This window comes from Pseudoliparis swirei, chromosome 8, assembly GCF_029220125.1.
Source record: "Pseudoliparis swirei isolate HS2019 ecotype Mariana Trench chromosome 8, NWPU_hadal_v1, whole genome shotgun sequence".
In the NCBI taxonomy this organism is placed as follows: Eukaryota; Metazoa; Chordata; class Actinopteri; order Perciformes; family Liparidae; genus Pseudoliparis; species Pseudoliparis swirei.
In genome coordinates, this window is record NC_079395.1 from 22,500,298 (window position 1) to 22,523,066 (window position 22,769).

A 22,769-nucleotide genomic window follows, 5' to 3' on the forward strand; every position below is an offset into this window, starting at 1 on the left:
GTTACATGTTACATGTTTCACTTTACATGTTTCATGTTACATGTTTCATGTTACATGTTACATGTTTCATGTTTCATGTTACATGTTTCACTTTACATGTTTCATGTTACATGTTTCATGTTTCATGTTCCATGTTTCATGTTACATGTTACATGTTTCACTTTACATGTTTCATGTTACATGTTACATGTTTCATGTTACATGTTACATGTTTCATGTTTCATGTTCCATGTTTCATGTTACATGTGCCATGTTTCACTTTACATGTTTCATGTTACATTATTCATGTTACATGTTTCATGTTTCATGTTCCATGTTCCATGTTTCATGTTCCATGTTCCATGTTTCATGTTACATGTTACATGTCACATGTTTCATGTTTCATGTTTCATGTTACATGTTTCATGTTCCATGTTTCATGTTCCATGTTCCATGTTACATGTTTCATGTTTCATGTTCCATGTTCCATGTTACATGTTTCATGTTTCATGTTCCATGTTTCATGTTCCATGTTCCATGTTTCATGTTACATGTTACATGTTTCACTTTACATGTTTCATGTTACATGTTTCATGTTACATGTTTCACTTTACATGTTTCATGTTTCACTTGACATGTTTCATGTTACATGTTTCACTTTACATGTTTCACTTTACATGTTCCATGTTTCATGTTTCATCTTTCATGTTTCATGTTACATGTTTCACGTTCCATGTTCCATGTTTCATGTTTCATGTTCCATGTTTCATGTTACATGTTTCATGTTTCATGTTCAATGTACCATGTTTCATCTTTCATGTTCCATGTTTCATGTTTCATGTTCCATGTTCCATGTTTCATGTTACATGTTTCATGTTTCACTTTACATGTTTCATGTTACATGTTTCACTTTACATGTTTCATGTTCCATGTTACATGTTTCATGTTTCATGTTCCATGTTACATGTTTCATGTTTCACTTTACGTTTCATGTTTCATGTTTCATGTTTCATGTTCCATGTTTCATGTTTCATGTTTCATGTTTCACTTTACATGTTTCATGTTTCGAGGGGCGACCACGCTTGAAATGATCCAAAATAAAAATAAAAATATTTAAAAAATATATATGTATTTATATATATATATATATATATATAAATATATATATATATATTGACACATGTCCCGTTTACATAAACTAACAGAGCTCTAAACAAACTGTTGGAGTGGATCTGTCCTCGGTGCTGAAAGCCTCAATCCAATTACCTCTCTCTTTCACTCTCCCCTCTCTCTCTCTCTCGCTCTCCCTCCCTATCTCACTCTCTCTCTCTCTCCCACCCCCCTTTCTGTCTCTCTCCCTTCCTCTCTCTCCCCCCCCCCTTCTGTCCCTCTCTCTCTCCCTCTCTCATCCCTCTATTCTCTCTTCCTCCGGGCCGGTAGCAGTCCGGGCCAGCTGGTTCACACTCCCTCCCTCTCTCCGTGTGTCTCTTCGTGGCTCCCGGCTCTGCGGACACGTTTTCCCAGGAGATTTCCTCTCCTGCGCTGATAGATATATTATCTCATTTATATATTTATATTTATTGATTTTCTTTTTTTTCTTATTCTTTGGGGTCAAAATGTGTCTCTCCATCGGGCCGTGTGCCCCCGGGAGGCTCGGCGGATCGGCGGCCGGCGGGGCGACGAGGCGGCTGGGATAAGTCCCCGAGGCGGTGCTATGGTGGGACCTCCTGGAGGGGCCAGAGTCCAGTTCTCCCAAAGACCTGCAGTTCACCAGAGGTGGGCAACACTCCACTTCCCATTTCAAGATGTGTGTCTGAATACCGGCGTCGGCTGCCATCGAGCTCGAATTAGACGTAAACGAACCGAGATGCTGCTTATCGATCTATTTAAACTGAGCGCTCAGGTAATCACGGGCTAAGCCCCGTCGCCTTAATCTCCTGAGGAGGAGCTGGACTCTCATTCCGGACTCTGTTCTGAAGCAGGAAGGATTCAACTTCCCTCTGCATGTGGTTCATGAAGAAAGTGTGTGTGTCTGTCAGTGTGTGTGTGTGTGTGTGTGTGTCTGTGACTGCCATAAATGTACTTTATCACACACACAATTATGTGTGACAATTTAAGTGAATCACGTTTGTCAAAAGACAAACTAATATATATATCTATATATATAGAGAGATATATGTATATACATATATATATATATGTATATACATATATATATATATATATTTATATACATATATATATTTATATACATATTTATATATATATTTATATATATATAAATATATATATAAATATATATATATTTATATCCATATATATACATTTATATTTATATTCATATATATATATATTTATATATATATATATATACATATATATATTTATATATATACATATATATATATATAAATATAAACGTCCTGTAGCAAAAACAGTTTATGGATCTGAATGTCCGGCATTGCAGAAATGAACTTTTTGGAGGGGAAGTCGTCTTAGTGATGTAGCAGCTCGGCTCCTGACGGAGCCGTGTGTCCCATGTGTGTCCCGGGTGAAGATAGACGGGCTATAATTAACTGAGCCCGGGGAGCAGAAGCCTAATACTGGTAATACTGGGATTTGGGGAACTCCGTCACGCAACCAGATACCGGTCAGAGGACCCGGGGCGGTATCCGGGCCCTCGCTGGTCCAACAGGACTCCTCGCGCCCCGTCCTCTCCGAGAGGGGCCGCTTGGTATTCATTGCGTCAGCGAGCCCGAACACTTTCATTATCAGGAGTTTAATTAGAGGATTATTTCTAATTAAAATTCCCTGCGTTCTGACGAGTCCCCGAAGGGTTCACCGGGTATCAGAGCTGCACCAAGGAAAATACTGAGATCTGCTATTTATATGTATATATATATATATATACATACATATATATATATATTTATATATATACATATATATATATGTATATATATGTATGTATATATATATACACATATATATATTTATATATATACATATGTATATATATATATGTATACTGTATATTGTGAATTACAAACGTTTTTTTAAATACTAAATAGTGTGTATATATACAGTATATATATATATGTATATATATATATATACATATATATATATACATATATATATATATATATTAGGGCTGTGAAACGATTAAAAAAAAAAATCAGGTTAATCACAGGTTTCTGTGGATTAATCATGATTAATCACATATATACATTTATACACAGGGGGGCACATAACTTGCTCACCAGTGCGCGCCAGCATCAGAGCTCTGCTCCGTCCCGATGCACGCAAACCGGTGTCGGAGCTCTGCGGCGCACGAGACGGCGGGCTATACTGGACTAAAGTTAGTCAGGTATAACCCCAAGAGAGAGCAGGTCCTCCTATATTGGACTAAAGTTATTCGGGTATAACCCCTGGAGAGAGCAGGTCCTCCTATACTGGACTAAAGTTAGTCGGGTATAACCCCTAGAGAGAGCAGGTCCTCCTATACTGGACTAAAGTTAGTCGGGTATAACCCCTGGAGAGAGCAGGTCCTCCTATATTGGACTAAAGTTAGGCGGATATAACCCCTAGAGAGAGCAGGTCCTCCTTTACTGGACTAAAGTTAGTCAGGTATAACCCCTAGAGAGAGCAGGTCCTCCTTTACTGGACTAAAGTTAGGCGGTATAACCCCTAGAGAGAGCAGGTCCTCCTATACTGGACTAAAGTTAGTCAGGTATAACCCCTAGAGAGAGCAGGTCCTCCTATACTGGACTAAAGGTAGTCAGGTATAACCCCAAGAGAGAGCAGGTCCTCCTATACTGGACTAAAGTTAGTCAGGTATAACCCCTAGAGGGAGCAGGTCCTCCTATACTGGACTAAAGTTAGGCGGTATAACCCCAAGAGAGAGCAGGTCCTCCTATATTGGACTAAAGTTATTCGGGTATAACCCCTGGAGAGAGCAGGTCCTTCTATACTGGACTAAAGTTAGTCGGGTATAACCCCTAGAGAGAGCAGGTCCTCCTTTACTGGACTAAAGTTAGTCAGGTATAACCCCTAGAGAGAGAGCAGGTCCTCCTATACTGAACTAAAGTTAGTCGGGTATAACCCCTAGAGAGAGCAGGTCCTCCTATACTGGACTAAAGTTAGGCGGATATAACCCCTAGAGAGAGCAGGTCCTCCTATATTGGACTAAAGTTAGGCGGATATAACCCCTAGAGAGAGCAGGTCCTCCTATATTGGACTAAAGTTAGGCGGATATAACCCCTAGAGAGAGCAGGTCCTCCTATATTGGACTAAAGTTAGGCGGATATAACCCCTAGAGAGAGCAGGTCCTCCTTTACTGGACTAAAGTTAGTCGGGTATAACCCCTAGAGAGAGCAGGTCCTCCTTTACTGGACTAAAGTTAGTCAGGTATAACCCCTAGAGAGAGCAGGTCCTCCTTTACTGGACTAAAGTTAGGCGGATATAACCCCTAGAGAGAGCAGGCCCTCCTATATTGGACTAAAGTTAGGCGGATATAACCCCTAGAGAGAGCAGGTCCTCCTTTACTGGACTAAAGTTAGTCAGGTATAACCCCTAGAGAGAGAGCAGGTCCTCCTATACTGGACTAAAGTTAGTCGGGTATAACCCCTAGAGAGAGCAGGTCCTCCTATACTGGACTAAAGTTAGTCGGGTATAACCCCTAGAGAGAGCAGGTCCTCCTATACTGGACTAAAGTTAGTCAGGTATAACCCCTAGAGAGCAGGTCCTCCTATACTGGACTAAAGTTAGTCGGGTATAACCCCTAGAGAGAGCAGGTCCTCCTATACTGGACTAAAGTTGCTGTGTGTAGCTGTGTGTTGCTGTGTTGCTGTGTGTTGCTGTGTTGCTGTGTGTTGCTGTGTGTTGCTGTGTGTTGCTGTGTGTTGCTGTGTTGCTGTGTGTTGCTGTGTGTTGCTGTGTGTTGCTGTGTGTTGCTGTGTGTTGCTGTGTTGCTGTGTTGCTGTGTGTTGCTGTGTGTTCCTGTGTTGCTGTGTGTTGCTGTGTGTTCCTGTATTGCTGTGTGTAGCTGTGTGTTGCTGTGTGTTGCTGTGTTGCTGTGTGTAGCTGTGTGTTGCTGTGTGTTGCTGTGTTGCTGTGTGTTGCTGTGTTGCTGTGTAGCTGTGTGTTGCTGTGTTGCTGTGTGTTACTGTGTGTGTGTTGCTGTGTGTGTGTTGCTGTGTGTTACTGTGTGTGTGTTGCTGTGTGTGTGTTGCTGTGTGTTACTGTGTGTTGCTGTGTGTTGCTGTGTTGCTGTGTGTTGCTGTGTGTTGCTGTCTTGCTGTTGCTGTGTATGTGTTACTGTGTTGCTGTGTTGCTGTGTTGCTGTGTGTTGCTGTATTGCTGTTTGTTGCTGTGTGTTGCTGTGTTGCTGTGTGTAGCTGTGTTGCTGTGTGTTGCTGTGTTGCTGTTTGTTGCTGTGTCTTGCTGTGTGTTGCTGTGTGTTGCTGTGTGTTGCTGTGTTGCTGTGTGTAGCTGTGTGTTGCTGTGTTGCTGTGTTGCTGTGTGTAGCTGTGTGTTGATGTGTTGCTGTGTGTAGCTGTGTGTTGCTGTGTTGCTGTGTGTAGCTGTGTGTTGCTGTGTGTTGCTGTGTGTTGCTGTGTGTTGCTGTGTGTTGCTGTGTGTTGCTGTGTTGCTGTGTGTTGCTGTGTGTTGCTGTGTGTTGCTGTGTGTTGCTGTGTGTTGCTGTGTTGCTGTGTGTTGCTGTGTGTTGCTGTGTTGCTGTGTGTTGCTGTGTGTTGCTGTGTTGCTGTGTGTTGCTGTGTGTTGCTGTGTTGCTGTGTGTAGCTGTGTTGCTGTGTGTTGCTGTGTTGCTGTGTGTTGCTGTGTGTTGCTGTGTGTTGCTGTGTGTTGCTGTGTGTTGCTGTGTTGCTGTGTGTTGCTGTGTGTTGCTGTGTGTTGCTGTGTGTTCCTGTGTGTTGCTGTGTGTTCCTGTGTGTTGCTGTGTGTTGCTGTGTGTTCCTGTGTGTTGCTGTGTTGCTGTGTGTTGCTGTGTGTTGCTGTGTGTTGCTGTGTGTTGCTGTGTGTTGCTGTGTGTTGCTGTGTGTTGCTGTGTGTTGCTGTGTGTTGCTGTGTTGCTGTGTGTTGCTGTGTGTTGCTGTGTGTTGCTGTGTGTTGCTGTGTGTTGCTGTGTGTTGCTGTGTGTTGCTGTGTGTTGCTGTGTGTTGCTGTGTTGCTGTGTGTTGCTGTGTGTTGCTGTGTGTTGCTGTGTTGCTGTGTGTTGCTGTGTGTTGCTGTGTGTTGCTGTGTTGCTGTGTGTTGCTGTGTGTTGCTGTGTGTTGCTGTGTGTAGCTGTGTGTTGCTGTGTGTTGCTGTGTGTTGCTGTGTTGCTGTGTGTTGCTGTGTTGCTGTGTGTTGCTGTGTGTTGCTGTGTTGCTGTGTGTTGCTGTGTGTTGCTGTGTTGCTGTGTGTTGCTGTGTGTTGCTGTGTGTTGCTGTGTGTTGCTGTATTGCTGTTTGTTGCTGTGTGTTGCTGTGTTGCTGTGTGTAGCTGTGTTGCTGTGTGTTGCTGTGTGTTGCTGTGTGTTGCTGTTTGTTGCTGTGTTGCTGTGTGTTGCTGTGTTGCTGTGTGTAGCTGTGTGTTGCTGTGTGTTGCTGTGTGTTGCTGTTTGTTGCTGTGTGTTGCTGTGTGTTGCTGTGTGTTGCTGTGTTGCTGTGTGTTGCTGTGTGTTGCTGTGTGTTGCTGTGTTGCTGTGTGTTGCTGTGTGTTGCTGTGTGTTGCTGTGTGTTGCTGTGTGTAGCTGTGTGTTGCTGTGTTGCTGTGTGTTGCTGTGTTGCTGTGTGTTGCTGTGTGTTGCTGTGTTGCTGTGTGTTGCTGTGTGTTGCTGTGTGTTGCTGTGTGTTGCTGTGTGTTGCTGTGTTGCTGTGTGTTGCTGTGTTGCTGTGTGTTGCTGTGTTGCTGTGTTGCTGTTTGTTGCTGTGTTGCTGTTTGTTGCTGTGTGTTGCTGTGTGTTGCTGTGTGTAGCTGTGTGTTGCTGTGTGTTGCTGTGTGTTGCTGTGTTGCTGTGTGTTGCTGTGTTGCTGTGTGTTGCTGTGTGTAGCTGTGTGTTGCTGTGTGTTGCTGTGTGTTGCTGTGTGTTGCTGTCTTGCTGTGTGTTGCTGTGTAGCTGTGTGTTGCTGTGTAGCTGTGTGTTGCTGTGTGTTGCTGTGTGTTGCTGTATTGCTGTTTGTTGCTGTGTGTTGTTGCTGCTGTGCTGTGTTGCTGTGTGTAGCTGTGTGTTGCTGTGTTGCTGTGTTGCTGTGTGTAGCTGTGTGTTGCTGTGTTGCTGTGTGTAGCTGTGTGTTGCTGTGTGTTGCTGTCTTGCTGTGTGTTGCTGTCTTGCTGTGTGTTGCTGTCTTGCTGTGTGTTGCTGTGTAGCTGTGTGTTGCTGTGTAGCTGTGTGTTGCTGTGTGTTGCTGTGTTGTTGTTTTGCTGTGTGTTGTTGTGTGTTGCTGTGTTGCTGTGTGTTGCTGTGTAGCTGTGTGTTGCTGTGTGTAGCTGTGTGTTGCTGTGTTGCTGTGTTGCTGTGTGTTGCTGTGTGTTGCTGTGTGTTGCTGTGTTGCTGTGTGTTGCTGTGTGTTGCTGTCTTGCTGTGTGTTGCTGTCTTGCTGTGTGTTGCTGTCTTGCTGTGTGTTGCTGTGTAGCTGTGTGTTGCTGTGTTGCTGTGTGTTGCTGTGTAGCTGTGTGTTGCTGTGTTGCTGTGTGTAGCTGTGTGTTGCTGTGTTGCTGTCTTGCTGTGTGTTGCTGTGTTGCTCTGTAGCTGTGTGTTGCTGTGTGTTGCTGTGTGTTGCTGTGTTGCTGTGTTGCTGACATGCTCATAGTTCCGACATGTAACTCTCCCATGATTATCTTAATTAATCTGGTCGTGACATTTGGAAACAGACGTTGCTGTTGAACTTCTCAGATATATTCATGGAGAAGCTTTGATCAACGTTCTAGACTCGTTATTTCAGAGGGAAAACTAAGAGCAACGTCGTCAACGCTCTGCAGCAGCAGAACCATGTTGATGAATACTGAGCAGAGAGGTCCATGTAGTTCTGACTTTGGGGTGAACTGTCACTTTATTCTTGATGCTGTGACTAAAATAACGTAGCTTTTGAACTTGATTCTGACACAAGGTTATTTCAGTTATATACATATATATATATATATATTTATACATAAATATATTTTATATTTATATATAAAGTATTAATTTTTATATATATATACAGTATATATATTAATATACATATATATATAAATATATATACTGTATATATAAATATATGTACTTTATAAATAAATATATATAGAGATAAATGTATATATTTATACATATATGAATATATATATATATATAAATACTGTATATATAAATACATATATATATGTATTTATATATATAGCAGTAAATATATATGTTTTTATATATACTGTTTATATAAATATAAATATATGTACTGTATAAATAAATATATACATATATATAATTAAATATAAATATATGAATATATACATATACAAGGAATTCACTGTGGTTGTTTAAGTCATGACCTTCATGACCTTCATGACCTTTATGACCTTGGTCTACGGCGTCTAACGTGTGATGTCTCGTTTTTCCAGCCATGGATCCAACCAGGAGTCTAGCGGTCTGAACAGCGCCAGGTGAGCTTGGTGGGCAGCGTCCCCCCAAAGCGACCACCGCCGCCCCGTTGAGCCTCACGAGCTCCAAAGACACTCACACACACACACACACACACACACTCACGAGACCCCAGCCACCAGCTCGAGGTGACCCAGCCCCACAAGCATGTCGGACAGAGGGAACTTCGCCGGGCCCAAGGTCAACGCCGCGGCCCCCGCGCTCCCCCCCGAGCCCATCGACATCATCCGCATCAAGGCGCGCTCCAGACGGGTCCGGCTCAACGTCGGGGGTCTCACGCACGAGGTCCTGTGGAGAACACTGGACCGGCTGCCCCGGACCCGCCTGGGACGCCTGCGGGACTGCAACACCCACGAGTCGCTGCTGGAGATCTGCGACGACTACAGCCTCCCGGAGAACGAGTACTTCTTCGACCGCCACCCGGTGGCCTTCTCCTCCATCCTCAACTTCTACCGCACGGGGAAGCTGCACATGATGGAGGAGATGTGCGCCCTGTCCTTCGGCCAGGAGCTGGACTACTGGGGCATCGACGAGATCTACCTGGAGTCGTGCTGCCAGGCGCGCTACCACCAGAAGAAGGAGCAGATGAACGAGGAGCTGAGGAGGGAGGCGGACACGCTGAGGGAGAAGGACGGCGAGGAGGAGCAGCGCGGCTGCTGCCCCGACAAGAGGCAGAAGCTCTGGGACCTGCTGGAGAAGCCCAGCTCGTCTGTGGCCGCCAAGGTGAGCCAACACACACACACACACACACACGCACACACACACACACACACACGCACACACACACACACACACACACACACACACACTCACACTCACACTCACACGCACACACTCACACACTCACACACTCCAGAATGGAATGGTTTGAAAGACGAGGGTCGCCAGTGAACAGAAGTTTCCAGAACGTGGATGAGTGATGTCGTGACGCCGTACACGGCTCTGGTCGTGATGGCGACCTGCCCATCACAGTAAGCCCCGCCCCGAAAGCGTCTCCTGCTTTATGTCCTGTGTGACTCTAATGGATCATAAAGTACTAAATGATGACATCATGCTGTATAGAAGAAGACTAGAAATTAGAGACTGAGACATAAACACATGTTTACAATGTTTACTGAGGGAAAACATCAAGAGAGAAGTAGAGTCACGATATAGACTTCTATACAACCAGAGGAGTCCCCTGGTGGTCAGGAGAGAGCATGCAACTTTAACACATTACATTACATTACATTACATGTCATGTAGCAGACGCTTTTATCCAAAGCGACTTACAATAAGTGCATTTCAACCTAGAGTACAAACTAAGAACAACAAGAATACAGGAAGTAACATTTCATCAACATAGTCGAACTACAAAAGTACCATAAGTAAGTGCTATCTAAGTGCCACTGAAGTGCTAATCTGTGTTTTAATCCAGATATAGTCGGAAAAGGTGTGTTTTCAGTCTCCGACGGAAGATGTAGAGACTTTCTGCTGTCCTGATGTCAGTGGGGAGCTCGTTCCACCACTGAGGAGCCAGGACAGCAAACAGTCTGGATGTAGAGCGGTTAGCTCGAGGTGCAGGAGTCACAAGTCGATTGGCTGTTGCCGAGCGGAGCGAACGTGCCGGGGTGTACGGTGTGACCATATCCCGGATGTAGACGGGGCCCGATCCGTCTAGAGCACGGTACCAAGAACCAGTGTTTTGAAGCGGATGCGAGCAGCCACCGGTAACCAGTGGAGAGAGCGGAGGAGCGGAGTGGTGTGGGTGAATTTCGGGAGGCTGAAGACCAGTCGAAGCATAGACTTCTATACAACCAGAGGAGTCGCCCCCTGGTGGTCAGGAGAGAGAATGCAGCTTTAACACATGAAGCATAGCCTTCTATACAACCAGAGGAGTCGCCCCCTGGTGGTCAGGAGAGGGAATGCAGCTTTAACACATGAAGCATAGACTTCGATACAACCAGAGGAGTCGCCCCCTGGTGGTCAGGAGAGAGAATGCAGCTTTAACACATGAAGCATAGCCTTCTATACAACCAGAGGAGTCGCCCCCTGGTGGTCAGGAGAGGGAATGCAGCTTTAACACATGAAGCATAGACTTCGATACAACCAGAGGAGTCGCCCCCTGGTGGTCAGGAGAGAGAATGCAGCTTTAACACATGAAGCATAGACTTCGATACAACCAGAGGAGTCGCCCCCTGGTGGACAGGAGAGGGAATGCAGCTTTAACACATGAAGCAAAGACTTGTTTTCCTCCCCTGCTGGACAGTGGAGGGAGTGCACTTCTAACGTCAACATCCTTAGCCAGCTCTTCGTCCGTGTGTCCTGCGCTGCACCCTCCCGTGTCACTCTCTTGTGAGTCGGCCAAACCTGGAGGCTTCAGACCAATCGGTGACGTCACGGGGACGACGTCCTCTTCTCAGGCGGCGGGCTGCGGCGACTTGCTCTGTCATTAGCGGCCTCACGCAGGTCCAAGGAGGAGCATCAGAGGCCATTAGGGAGCCACGATGGACCATAATACTCCTTCACCTGCGAGGAGGAGGAGGAGGAGGAGGATTAGTGTTGCATTATTCTTGTGCGTTCGGGCCCTGCACTGCATCAGACGGGCCTTTGGTCCTGAGAGTGGGTTTTTTTTACGAGTCAATTGCAAATCACACAAAATGGAACAATATACTTTAACTTTCCTCGAAGATTTGGGTTTTATTCGACCATCGTTTGAGATGCTACATTAAAATCCACGTCTACCACATAAGGCACTAATATCACAACAATGATCAGCTATCGATTAGCGCTGTGTTGTGTTTTGTCTCAAAAGCACTATTTTCCATAAACTCTTTATTACCTTCGCATTGAAAATGCGGAAGGGAATGTTTTGATCGGCGTGTATTTATTTATTTATTTGTATGCGTGTTACTCGCATAACTCAAAAAGTATTAAACCGAATCGCATTAAAATTTGGTGGGATGATTGGTTATTATCCGGGGACCATTTGATTAGATTTTGGGATCGATCGGGTCAAAGGCCAATGTCAAGATCATGAAAAGGTCAAAATCTTCTTTTTACCATAGCGCGGTCAATTTTTATCCAATTGGCATGCAACTAATGCCAAAATGTTCATAGTTCAATGCTCAATCTTGTGATATGCGAAGGTATGCGCTCTACCGAGTGCCCATTCTAGTTTCCTTTGCTGAGATGTGCTGTGATGTTGAAAGTGAAGAATGTAATCATGAAGGCGTTGAACAGTAAACCTGTACTCCATGTTTATGACACTATAAGATTGAAAGAATCCCAACATATTCTTTAAGTGTCACATTATCTCAGCGTCTTGAATATGCATCGTATCACCTAATCATAACACATTCTGCAGCGTGTTATGAGGACTTATAAGGCCATTCATATACATTTGTCCAGGATCATAGAGTTTTATCATTCCCATACTACATTAAATATTGTCATAAACCGATTATAACTCATTCTAAGGATGTTTAGAGACATAATAACATGATAACGTGACGCCTAAATCTGAAACAATGTCCTAATCACAAGTTGTGGTCTGGCCATAACTTGATTGGTAAACAGTTATCAGGTAATTTATGATAACCAACTGTTTCTTCATAATTCATAAACGCCCTCTCAAATCCTTCAGATATTCGTGTTTCTGCGACACACAAATAAACCTTCCTGCAACATCCGACTAGTTCAGTTTCCAGATTTTATTATTAACATTACATTACATTACATGTCATTTAGCAGACGCTTTTATCCAAAGCGACTTACAATAAGTGCATTTCAACCTAGAGTACAAACTAAGAACAACAAGAATACAGGAAGTAACATTTCCTCAACATAGTCGAACTACAAAAGTACCATAAGTAAGTGCTATCTAAGTGCCACTGAAGTGCTAATCTGTGTTTTAATCCAGATATAGTCGGAAAAGGTGTGTTTTCAGTCTCCGACGGAAGATGTAGAGACTTTCTGCTGTCCTGATGTCAGTGGGGAGCTTGTTCCACCACTGAGGAGCCAGGACAGCAAACAGTCTGGATTTCGAGTGATTAGCTCGAGGTGCAGTAGTCACAAGTCGATTGGCTGTTGCCGAGCGGAGCGAACGTGCAGGGGTGTACGGTGTGACCATATCCCGAATGTAGACGGGGCCCGATCCGTCTAGAGCACGGTACGCCAGGACCAGTGTTTTGAAGCGGATGCGAGCAGCCACCGGTAACCAGTGGAGAGAGCGGAGGCGGAGTGGTGTGGGTGAATTTCGGGAGGCTGAAGACCAGTCGAGCTGCTGCATTCTGGATGAGCTGCAGGGGTCGGATGGCCTTAGCAGGTAGACCAGCCAGGAGGGAGTTGCAGTAGTCGAGGCGTGAAATGACCAGAGCCTGGATCAGAACCTGCGCCGCCTTCTGAGTAAGAAGAGGACGATTCTCCTGATGTTGTGCAGCATGTACCTACAGGAACGCGTCGTCGCAGCGATGTTGGCCGTCAGGGAGAGTTGACTGTCGAGTGTCACCCTGAGCTTCCTGGCAGTCCGGGTAGGGGCCAACACAGAGCTGTTGAAGGTGATAGTCAGGTCGTGGGTGGGGAGCCTTTCCTGGAAGGAATAGTAGCTCAGTCTTGTCAGGGTTGATCTTCAGGTGGTGAGCAGACATCCACTGAGAGATGTCAGTCAGACAGGCAGAGATTCGTGCCGCCACCTGTGTTTCGGACGGTGGAAACGAGAAGATCAGTTGGGTGTCATCAGCATAGCTATGGTAGGAGAAGCCATGCGAACGAATGACAGAGCCGAGAGAATTTGTGTACAGAGAGAAGAGGAGGGACCCAGGACGGAGCCTTGAGGAACCCCAGTAGTGAGAGGACAAGGATCAGACACAGATCCTCTCCAAGTTACCCGGTAGGTGCGGTCTTTAAGGTAGGAAGAGAAAAGAGCGAGTGCAGTGCCTGAGATCCCCAGGTCCTGAAGAGAAGAGATCAGGATCTGGTGGTTCACGGTGTCAAATGCTGCAGAAAGGTCGAGAAGGATAAGGACAGAGGAGAGAGAGGCTGCTCTAGCAGTGTGAAGCTGCTCAGAGACAGCCAGGAGGGCAGTCTCTGTCGAGTGGCCGGCCTTGAATCCAGACTGGTGAGGGTCAAGAAGGCTGTTACTGTGGAGATAGGAGGACACTTGGCTCAAGATAGCTCGCTCCAGAGTTTTGGAGAGAAAAGGAAGAAGAGAGACCGGTCTGTAGTTGCTGACTTCAGACGGGTCGAGCGTGGGTTTCTTCAGGAGAGGGTTGACTCGCCTCCTTCAGAGAGTTAGGGAAACAGCCAGTTGAGAGGGAGCTGTTAATAAGATGGGTGAGGAAGGTCAGAAGGTCAGGAGCAATAGCCTGGAGAATGGGAGACGGACGGGGTCAAGGGCGAGGTGGTCGGTCGGGCGGAGGTCACCAAGCTAAGAACTTGATTGGGAGACAAGGGGTGAAAGAGGAAAGAGGGGATGAAGAAGTTAGTGTTGGTGAGGTGATAGAAGATGGATTTGTAATGGAGGAGCGCATGTCGACTATCTTGTTTGTAAAGTAGTCGACAAAGTGGCTCGGCAAAAAGGTGGAAGGAGGAGGGGACAGGGGGATCAAGGAGGTTGGAAAAGATAGAGAAGAGTTTTTTGGGGTTAGAGAAGGAAGACTGAATTTTGGTCAGGTAGAACGAGCTTTTGGCTGCCGAGATAGAGGAAGAGAAGGAGGAGAGGAGAGATTGATAGAAGAGCAAGTCTTCCGCTTGATTCGATTTGCGCCATTTTCTTTCCGCCGCTCGCAGGGTGGCTCTCTCGGCGCGCACCGAGTCCGACAACCACGGAGCCGGAGAGAATTTCCGAACCGGTCGTGTCTTAAAAGGACAAAGAGAATCAAGAGATGAAGACAGGGAAGAGAGGAGAGTGTCTGCGGCAGAGTTAGGATGCATGAGTGAGAAGCAGTCAGTTGAGGGGAGAGCAGATAGGACAGAGGAGGCCAGAGAGGAGGGGCAGAGGATGCGAATGTTGCGGCGTACAGGTGCAGAGTCTGTAGATATGGGTGGGTTGTCAGTACCAGAGAGCGAGAGAGAGTAAGAGATGAAGAAGTGGTCAGAGACATGGAGAGGAGTCACAGTGAGGTTAGAGGTAGAGCAGTTTCTTGTGAAAATGTAGTCAAGGTGGTTGCCGGCTTTGTGAGTAGGAGGGGAGGGACTGAGTGAGAGGTTAAAGGAAGACAGTAAGAGTAAGAGATCACATGACTTCTCTGTCTGGATGTTAAAGTCACCCAGAAGGATGAGCGGGGGCCGTGTTCCGAAGTTCGATAGGAGGACGCCTAGCTCGTCCAAGAAATCTCCCAAAGAACCAGGGGACGGTAGAGAACAACAATGTGAAGTTGAACCGATGAGTAACGGTCACCGCATGAAACTCAAAAGTCAGTGGGATAAAGAGTGGAAGCGGGTAGGGACAGAAACACCATGTGGGTGAGATGAGTAAACCTGTACCTCCACCCCGACCAGAGGGTCTGGGTGTGTGGCTAAAGGAGAAGGCAGAGGAGAGAGCAGCCGGGTAGACGTGTTGTCTGCTGTGATCCAGGTCTCAGTGAGAGCCAGGAAGTCAAGCGACTGCTCCACAGCAAAGCCAGAGATGAAGTCGGCCTTGCGGTTGGCTGACTGACAGTTCCAGAGGCCTCCTGTGACCAGGTGCTGGGTGTGAGTAGAACGGGTAGGAAGGATAACAGAGGAGGGGTTCCGGTACATGAATGAGCGAGTCCTATAGTAACTACGAGTAGAGATACGCACAGGTATGGAAAAGACACACATATTCAAAAAATGGGGAAATACTCAGCCACCCCCGAAGACTCCAACGGAAGACTCCTATGTCTTTGTCCTCCGAGTCTTCGTCCGATATTAACTATTATTTGAAGACATTGTTCCTCTTGGAGCCCACGAGGTCCAAATTAGTTTTGGTATCTGAAGAAAAGAATGACGAATTATACTTTCTGTATACATGAGTTGATGTTATATTGTTAAATGGTGTACTTCTCTGAGCTTTGTGTACTAGTACACACAGCTTTGTGTACTAGTGTAAATGAACCGGAGTGAAGGAAACAACAGCGAGTGTGTGTGTGTGGGGGGTGGGTCATTAATACCTCGTAAAGGACTGACCGGAGAGCAGTCCGGGCTAGTTGTGCTGAGGCTCTGGGTTTAATCACATAACTTTATTATCTGCTGACCAGAGGATCCGGTTCTGAATAAAAGACACAAACACGTTTCACCAGGCAACAGGCGTGAAGTCAGCGTTGACCTCCTGGGTCGAGGTCTTGAGTTGGTTTGACCTCAACCACCTTTGGATGTCCTTCTCAGCTTCTGATCCTCATCATTATACCAGATATATTTTAATAACGAATCAGCAGGGCCATGACAGGAGGCATCAGAACCACCAGGTCCAATGGACCCGATGAGACGTGAAGGCACAAGGACTCTGGGGAGGAAGCAGAGTTAGTAATGTGTGATGGAGAGATGAACATTCATCCATAAGTAGAGAGAGAAGAGGAGAGAGGTGCTCAGTGTATCCTAAACGTCCATAAGGAGAGAGAAGAGGAGAGAGGTGCTCAGTGTATCCTAAACATCCATAAGGAGAGAGGAGAGGAGAGAGGAGCTCAGTGTATCCTAAACGTCCATAAGGAGAGAGGAGAGGAGAGAGGAGCTCAGTGTATCCTAAACGTCCATAAGGAGAGAGGAGAGGAGATCAGTGTATCCTAAGCGTCCATAAGGAGAGGAGAGGAGAGAGGAGCTCAGTGTATCCTAAAACAAAACGCGACCAACATAAAAAAGTATCCGTGTTTTTTTCCGAAACGGTCAATGCCAACGTTTAACTGAGCTGCATGATCTTTAGTTTTGGGCTTTAATGGCGGCTTCATCAACAAGTAGACCTTTATAATAAAATATTAAAATATGACATTTTCCTATGTGTGCAAAGCAGAAGCGAGTTTACAGAGTCAGAAGAGATCTGACACCTGTGTGGCTGCATTTCGGTCATGAAGAAGGAATTGTCCATTTCCGCTTGTATACGTTACATTTCTATTCGTTCTGCTTGGAAACAAACGACATTTAATAAACATGAGCATTAAGTTTACGTCAAATCAATAAAACTGAGATGTCACACAGAGGCTGATGGGGCGGGTTTTTTCTCGACATTTACTGCAGTGGAAGACACCAAACTAAATGTGACCAAGTGTTGAGAGTTAAATATTACAACCAGAGATATATGCCACGTTCACGGCGTCCATATGTGTGCGCTACGTGATAATGTGAGTTTACGGATAGTTCGCCGCGGCCTTCAGAGGCCATGTGACTGCGTCAGAACCGTGGTGTCAGCAGGAGGGAAGCTGCTTAAGCCACGAGTTCTGACACCAACCAGTGACACCACTCAGCTCTCGACCAATCGGAGCGCCTCTTTCATGGTGACATGGACAGCTCAGTGCTGCTATTAGAGCAGAAGCATTACCTGGCCATTTGGAAAACATGGGGCTGCCAGACACACACACACAGACCAGATGGGCAACTCGTCGTGATAGTTTTGAGTTTTATTAGATAATATGAGTTTCAAATGTTCCAATAATAGAGATTAGTTCCGTACACTTTACATAATCCGTGTAATCTTCTTATTTTTAGCTCAGATTTTTTCTTCTTCTTTTGTGTTGAGGCACACATACGCAAACTGGATTGTTTATTTTCAGGTCCTTTTCAAACAGTGACTCAAACATATGTAATGCTTCTGGCTGAACATGTTCGTAATGTCAGTCAAATGCTGGTCAAAGCAATAGTATACACTTTATAACTTTATGATTTCAAACTCTAAGTGAGGTTTGGATGAAACCAGCAGTGAGTTATGGCAGCACGCCTGTCTACACAGTCACCTGAAAAAAGTGTCGCCACACACATGTACCTATACTAGTGACTCGTGAGGACCCACATTGGCGTCATGCCTTGCTGAGCCCCTCACGCTAACCATAACCACAACTAAATGCCGAACCCTTCCCGTAACCTAATTCTACACTGGAACTTACAAGCAAGTGTTATACCCTCAAACAGATCTTTGAAGAAGTGAGGACCGGACAAAATGTCCTCACTTTTTAAAAGTGTCCTCACTGCATTGGTTTAAGAAAAGCACCGGTCCTCACTAAGTCGCAAATACAGGAACACACACCCACACAGGATGATTTAGGAGTATGGCTTAATCTCCTTTGGGGCTTTTACCAGGACTGCTGCTGCTACAAATAGACTAACTGTTTGCAGGTTAGACAGATAGTCTGTCCTGTCCACCTTCTGACCTGCAGAAACTTACCGAAAGATAAAGAATATCATGCTTATTATACAGAATTTCCCCTTTGTATTATGTTTACTGTTTACCGATTGATTTTGAATGATGGGAATGCTACATAGGCAGAAGCTGGCCAGTTATCAGAACCCTCTCCAGCCAATCAGAATCAACGGTTCTCTGGTATAACTTTAAAATAAATCCACCGAATAAGAAACTGATTGAAGAAATTGACAATATAAAAAAACACTTGTTGAAAGAAGTCTGAAAGACGTGTTTCAGGCTCCAACTAGTTTGATCTATTTACTCTTATTTAAATTGAATACAAAACATGGTGGTGAAAGACATAAGAGTCACAAAATAATCAGCTATATAATGAAAACCGAACAAAAAGAGTAAAGAAAGGAAGGAAAAAAAGTGAAACTCGATGGATTTTGGGGAAATAAATCAAATGTAAGGGTTAACGGGCCTAATTGTGTGCATACAAGTGTGGTGGTGTGTGTCTCTGGGTGGGGGTTAAGCTCGGGGTGTGGGGTGGGAGTGACGTAGGAGGTGTTAGTGATCTCCACTGCGTATGGAGTAGAGGGGGAGGGGCTGAGGAGCCGATGCTACGGCTAGTTTTATGAGCTTGATATAATTTAGCTAACAAAGGCCTTTAACTGTTAAATGTTGATAACTATGAGAATGAGAGAGGTTAGCTGTGGGGGAATCGCATTGTGTACGTATGGTCTCTATGATCTCGTCCATTCTGCATCTGTTCATATGATGTTGCAGGGCTTTTTTAAAGAGTTTCGGCCACATGGTTTCTATTGATTACGAGAGCCACAAGCTGTATGACTGAAGCCTGGGAGCAGAGTGGCTCGACTGAACGCCGCTCTACAACAGAGGGCATCGGTACGCCAGCGAGAGGCAGTGAACGACTCCAACGACATTCAAACCACTTATGTGCATGTTCAATCCAGTTATAGATATGACTGAGAACTCAACACCGGGTCAACAGGTCCCTGAGAGGTCAGAAGGCCACTTCCTGCTTGACCTTGTTATGCTTCACTTCATACTATCATTTAGTGCTCGTATCTTTGAACAAAGGGTGATTATCGCCACGGTTTCTGCTTACATTTTCATCTACACATAAGCAGTTTATGTAATGTGGTTAAATTAAGGGATTAGTGTGACGGTCTGACTTGCTTGCCCTATTAAACTATGTTGCAATCAGATGAGGCAGTAAATGTCGCGTCAGAACACACACACACACACACACACACACACACACACCACTGCTCATCTTAGAAAGGCCCCTGCAATAAAATCAGTTCTTTGCATAGACTAGAACTAAGATGAGGAAGTCCTGGAGGGGACATCTCACAATGAGTTGTGCTTCAAGTTTGGCATGTTGGCCTTCGCCATCTTTGGCAACCAGCAATGACATGAGGGGGTGGAGTTAAGACATGTCCATGAACTGAAACACACTGTGAAAGGTTTAAAGCTCTAAGACAAAAAAATGCTGACAACTGTCAATCACCTTGTAGCCCCGCCTTAAAACATTATTATTACCTTTATGGTCTATTTGACTCTAAATAGAACCATACTTTACTAAATGAGCATCATGCTGTATTGAAGAAGACTCACAACTAGAGAGTGAGACATTAACTCATGTGTACAATGTTTACTGGGGGAATACATCAAGAGTTGTCATGTTCTCGCCCCCTGGTGGCGATTAGAGAACATGCATGTGTAAGGCACCGCTCACTTGGCAGGCTGAGGAGGTTGCCTGTTCTGAAACTGACCATGAGTGAAACGTGTGTTTCTGGCTGCTACTGTGAGTTATGGCTAGCGTTGATTCATGAAGAGTCAATGTTGGTTTCTGGCCGGTCCCGGCTTCTTCCTGGCTTGTTTTCTGGCTCCTTGCATTTGTTAGCGTTGGCAACATGTCCGCCGCTAGCAGCCGGGCTACCGTCGAAAGCAGGAAACACGATAAGAAGGCCAGTTTGAACGAGAAAACCCCAATCTCAACGCTATGAGTCAAACTAGTAAAAAGACGGTATTTGCATCGAGAAAGAGATGCTTATCGGGAACCAATAAACATTATTCTAAAGCCATTACATTGTACAGTAAACAATAAGTACTTTTTATGTACTCATGGTGAATACCATTTTTTCAAAGAAGTATTGGCCTATGATCCAGTGTGGTTTCCCCTCATTTCGGGAATGATCCACGACTAGCTGTGGAAGACAAAGCAACCTTCTCTGGCACATGGCAGCGGCCAAAGTTGGAGTTGAGCTCTCTCGCTCTCTCTCTCTCTCTCTTTCTTTGTTAATTTACTAATCAACAATAATTCCAACACTTGCACAAGTTTTAAAATTCGTTGTGAAATCCTGAGTGAAATTCAGGACATGGTAAAGTCCACAATGAGTCATTGGTCGTGTCTTCAGCAGTAAGCGGCTCCTCGGAGGTCTTTGGTCTGCGTACAATGATGTCTGCGCACTGATGGACTGGAGCGCCCCGAGAACGAATGCTTCCATTGAGATGAGAATGATGCATCACTCCAGCAGCACAGAGGCGGATCCAAAGTGCTTCGCTGTCTACAGCAAAGTTCGTCCTGCCGACTGTAAATCTTTTGTTGGCGCGTGTCTCCATGTCGGACTGCTCTGGAGGTGTGAGTGCACTGCAGCTCCCTGGTTGTTCACTTCCTCTGTCTCCAGGCATCAGGGATATTTTAAACGTGTATTATATACGTCAAACTATAACTGGCTCACTGAGCATAATGGTTCATTACCTTCCGCATGAAATTTGGTGGGATGATTGGTTATTATGCGGGGACCATTTGATTAGATTTTGGGATCGATCGGGTCAAAGGTCAAGGTCATGAAAAGGTAAAAATCTTCTTGAATCGCATGAAATTTGGTGGGATGATTGCTTATTATCCGGGGGCCATTTGATTAGATTTTGGGATCAATCGGGTCAAAGGTCAAGGTCATGGAAAGGTCAACATCTTCTTTTTACCATAGCGCGGTCAATTTCTATCCAATTGGCATGCAACTAATGCCAACATGTTCATAATTCAATGCCCAATCTTGTGATATGCGAAGGTATGCACTCTACCGAGTGCCCATTCTAGTTTTAGTATGTTTTGGGGGTTTTCTTTGTTCGAGGGGTACTTACAGCTATCTGCAAAGTTCATTCCAACTGACTGAACAAACCAGACCACATTTTACTAGAGATGTCCACAAAAAAGCCAAAATCTGGCCTGCAACAGACTAGATTCAGTGTGTTTTTAGTCTTGCTGATAAATAAAAACATCTTTTGTGGAGCCACATCAACCCTCATTCCACCAGGCACAACCCCTGGTGGTGCTGTTGTTGTCATGGCAGTTTACCGGCTTTGAAGAGAGCACAGATAGTTGCTGAAAGCATTTTTCGTCAGAACATATTTTAGTTCTAGTAAAAATGACTGATTTCTGCCCTGTAAAATATTGTTTTCAATTCAATTCAATTCAATTCAGTTTATTTGTATAGCCCAATTTCACAAATTACTAATTTGTCTCAGAGTGCTTTACAATCTGTACACATAGACATCCCTGCCCCAAAACCTCACATCGGACCAGGAAAAACTCCCAAATAACCCTTCAGGGGGGAAAAAAGGGAAGAAACCTTCAGGAGAGCAACAGAGGAGGATCCCTCTCCAGGATGGACAGGTGCAATAGATGTAATGTGTACAGAAGGACAGATTTAGAGTTTAAATACATTCAATGAATATGACAGAGTGTATGAATAGTTCATAGTAGGCATATTCCACGATGGAGACCTCCACGATCCATCAGGCAGATGGCGGTGGGGAGGAGGAGTGGGCGGAGTCTCAACAGTGGGCGGAGTCTCAACAGGCCAGTGGCGTAGTTGGTGGCAGGAATTCCACGACCCAGACCTCGATGATCCATCAGGCAGATAGGATCTATGTCGTCTCATAGGGTCCGATGACCCCATGTTTTGTTTTGTCTTTGGAATCAAACATTGTCCTGGAGATCACAAAAATAAATCTCTGTGACGCAGCAACAAAGATTCATTAAATGACCTTAAACCAACAGGACCGGAGTGGAGCAGCTTCCATTGTGATTCAGGGCAGCTGTGGGAGCCGTGACGGCCCCGCCTGGATGGATAATAACATACCATGAGTCGCTAATTACAGCCCCGTGTGTCACAAAGACCAGCCAGAAGCTTCGCTTTGGAGTAATTACTATAATTCTGTCTTTATTCTGCTCCGTCTAAAACTGAATACCGGGGCAGCGTTCATATCCTAATGATACACAGAGTTGGTTTTCTTCTTCAACGACTCGAGTCTCAACATTTTCCATGTAGTCTCCATTTCCCTCAGTAGCTATAAAACCAGTAAGACCAATAAGAGCACATTTCCAGTCCATAGTTCATCTGCACACCTTGTCGAGTCCCCACAGAAATCAGATTAATAACACTTCTGAAATACTACGATGGAACTGAGAGGTTATCTGAAAATTATGTATTATTATGTAATTAAGTACAAAAAGACGTGTTTCATTTTGTTTGCTCACCTTTGGAAGCCAAAAGCTTTCACTTGAGAGAAAACATTTTTATTGTTAAGATCTGATTGTTTTTTCTGAATTAGCGAGAATATTATCTCAGAATTGGGAAAAAAGTTTGTCATCGGATCAAAAAAACATGTTTTTATTAATTATCAAGATACTTCAAAGTCTTGAAGGACTTACCTGAGAGCTTGATTGAGCGGAAGCCAACATGTTCAGTTTAATCCAGCTCTGAATGACGTCAGTGCAACTGAGTCCCCACGTTGCTATAGAACTACTGCAATATCCAGCATGTTTAGAATAGTCCCGACAAC

General features: G+C 44.9%; 1 protein-coding gene across 1 annotated transcript in view; it reads left to right on the top strand.

The window, feature by feature from the left end:
- Positions 1-820: 820 nt before the first annotated feature.
- Positions 821-22,769, top strand: part of LOC130197697 (potassium voltage-gated channel subfamily B member 2-like) — a 37,259-nt gene continuing 15,310 nt past the window's right edge. The window contains exons 1-2 of the mRNA XM_056420523.1: positions 821-1,755; positions 8,581-9,343. Coding sequence (XP_056276498.1) covers positions 8,768-9,343 — 576 coding nt within the window. The 5' untranslated portion in view covers positions 821-1,755; positions 8,581-8,767. The remainder of the gene's footprint in view (positions 1,756-8,580; positions 9,344-22,769) is intronic.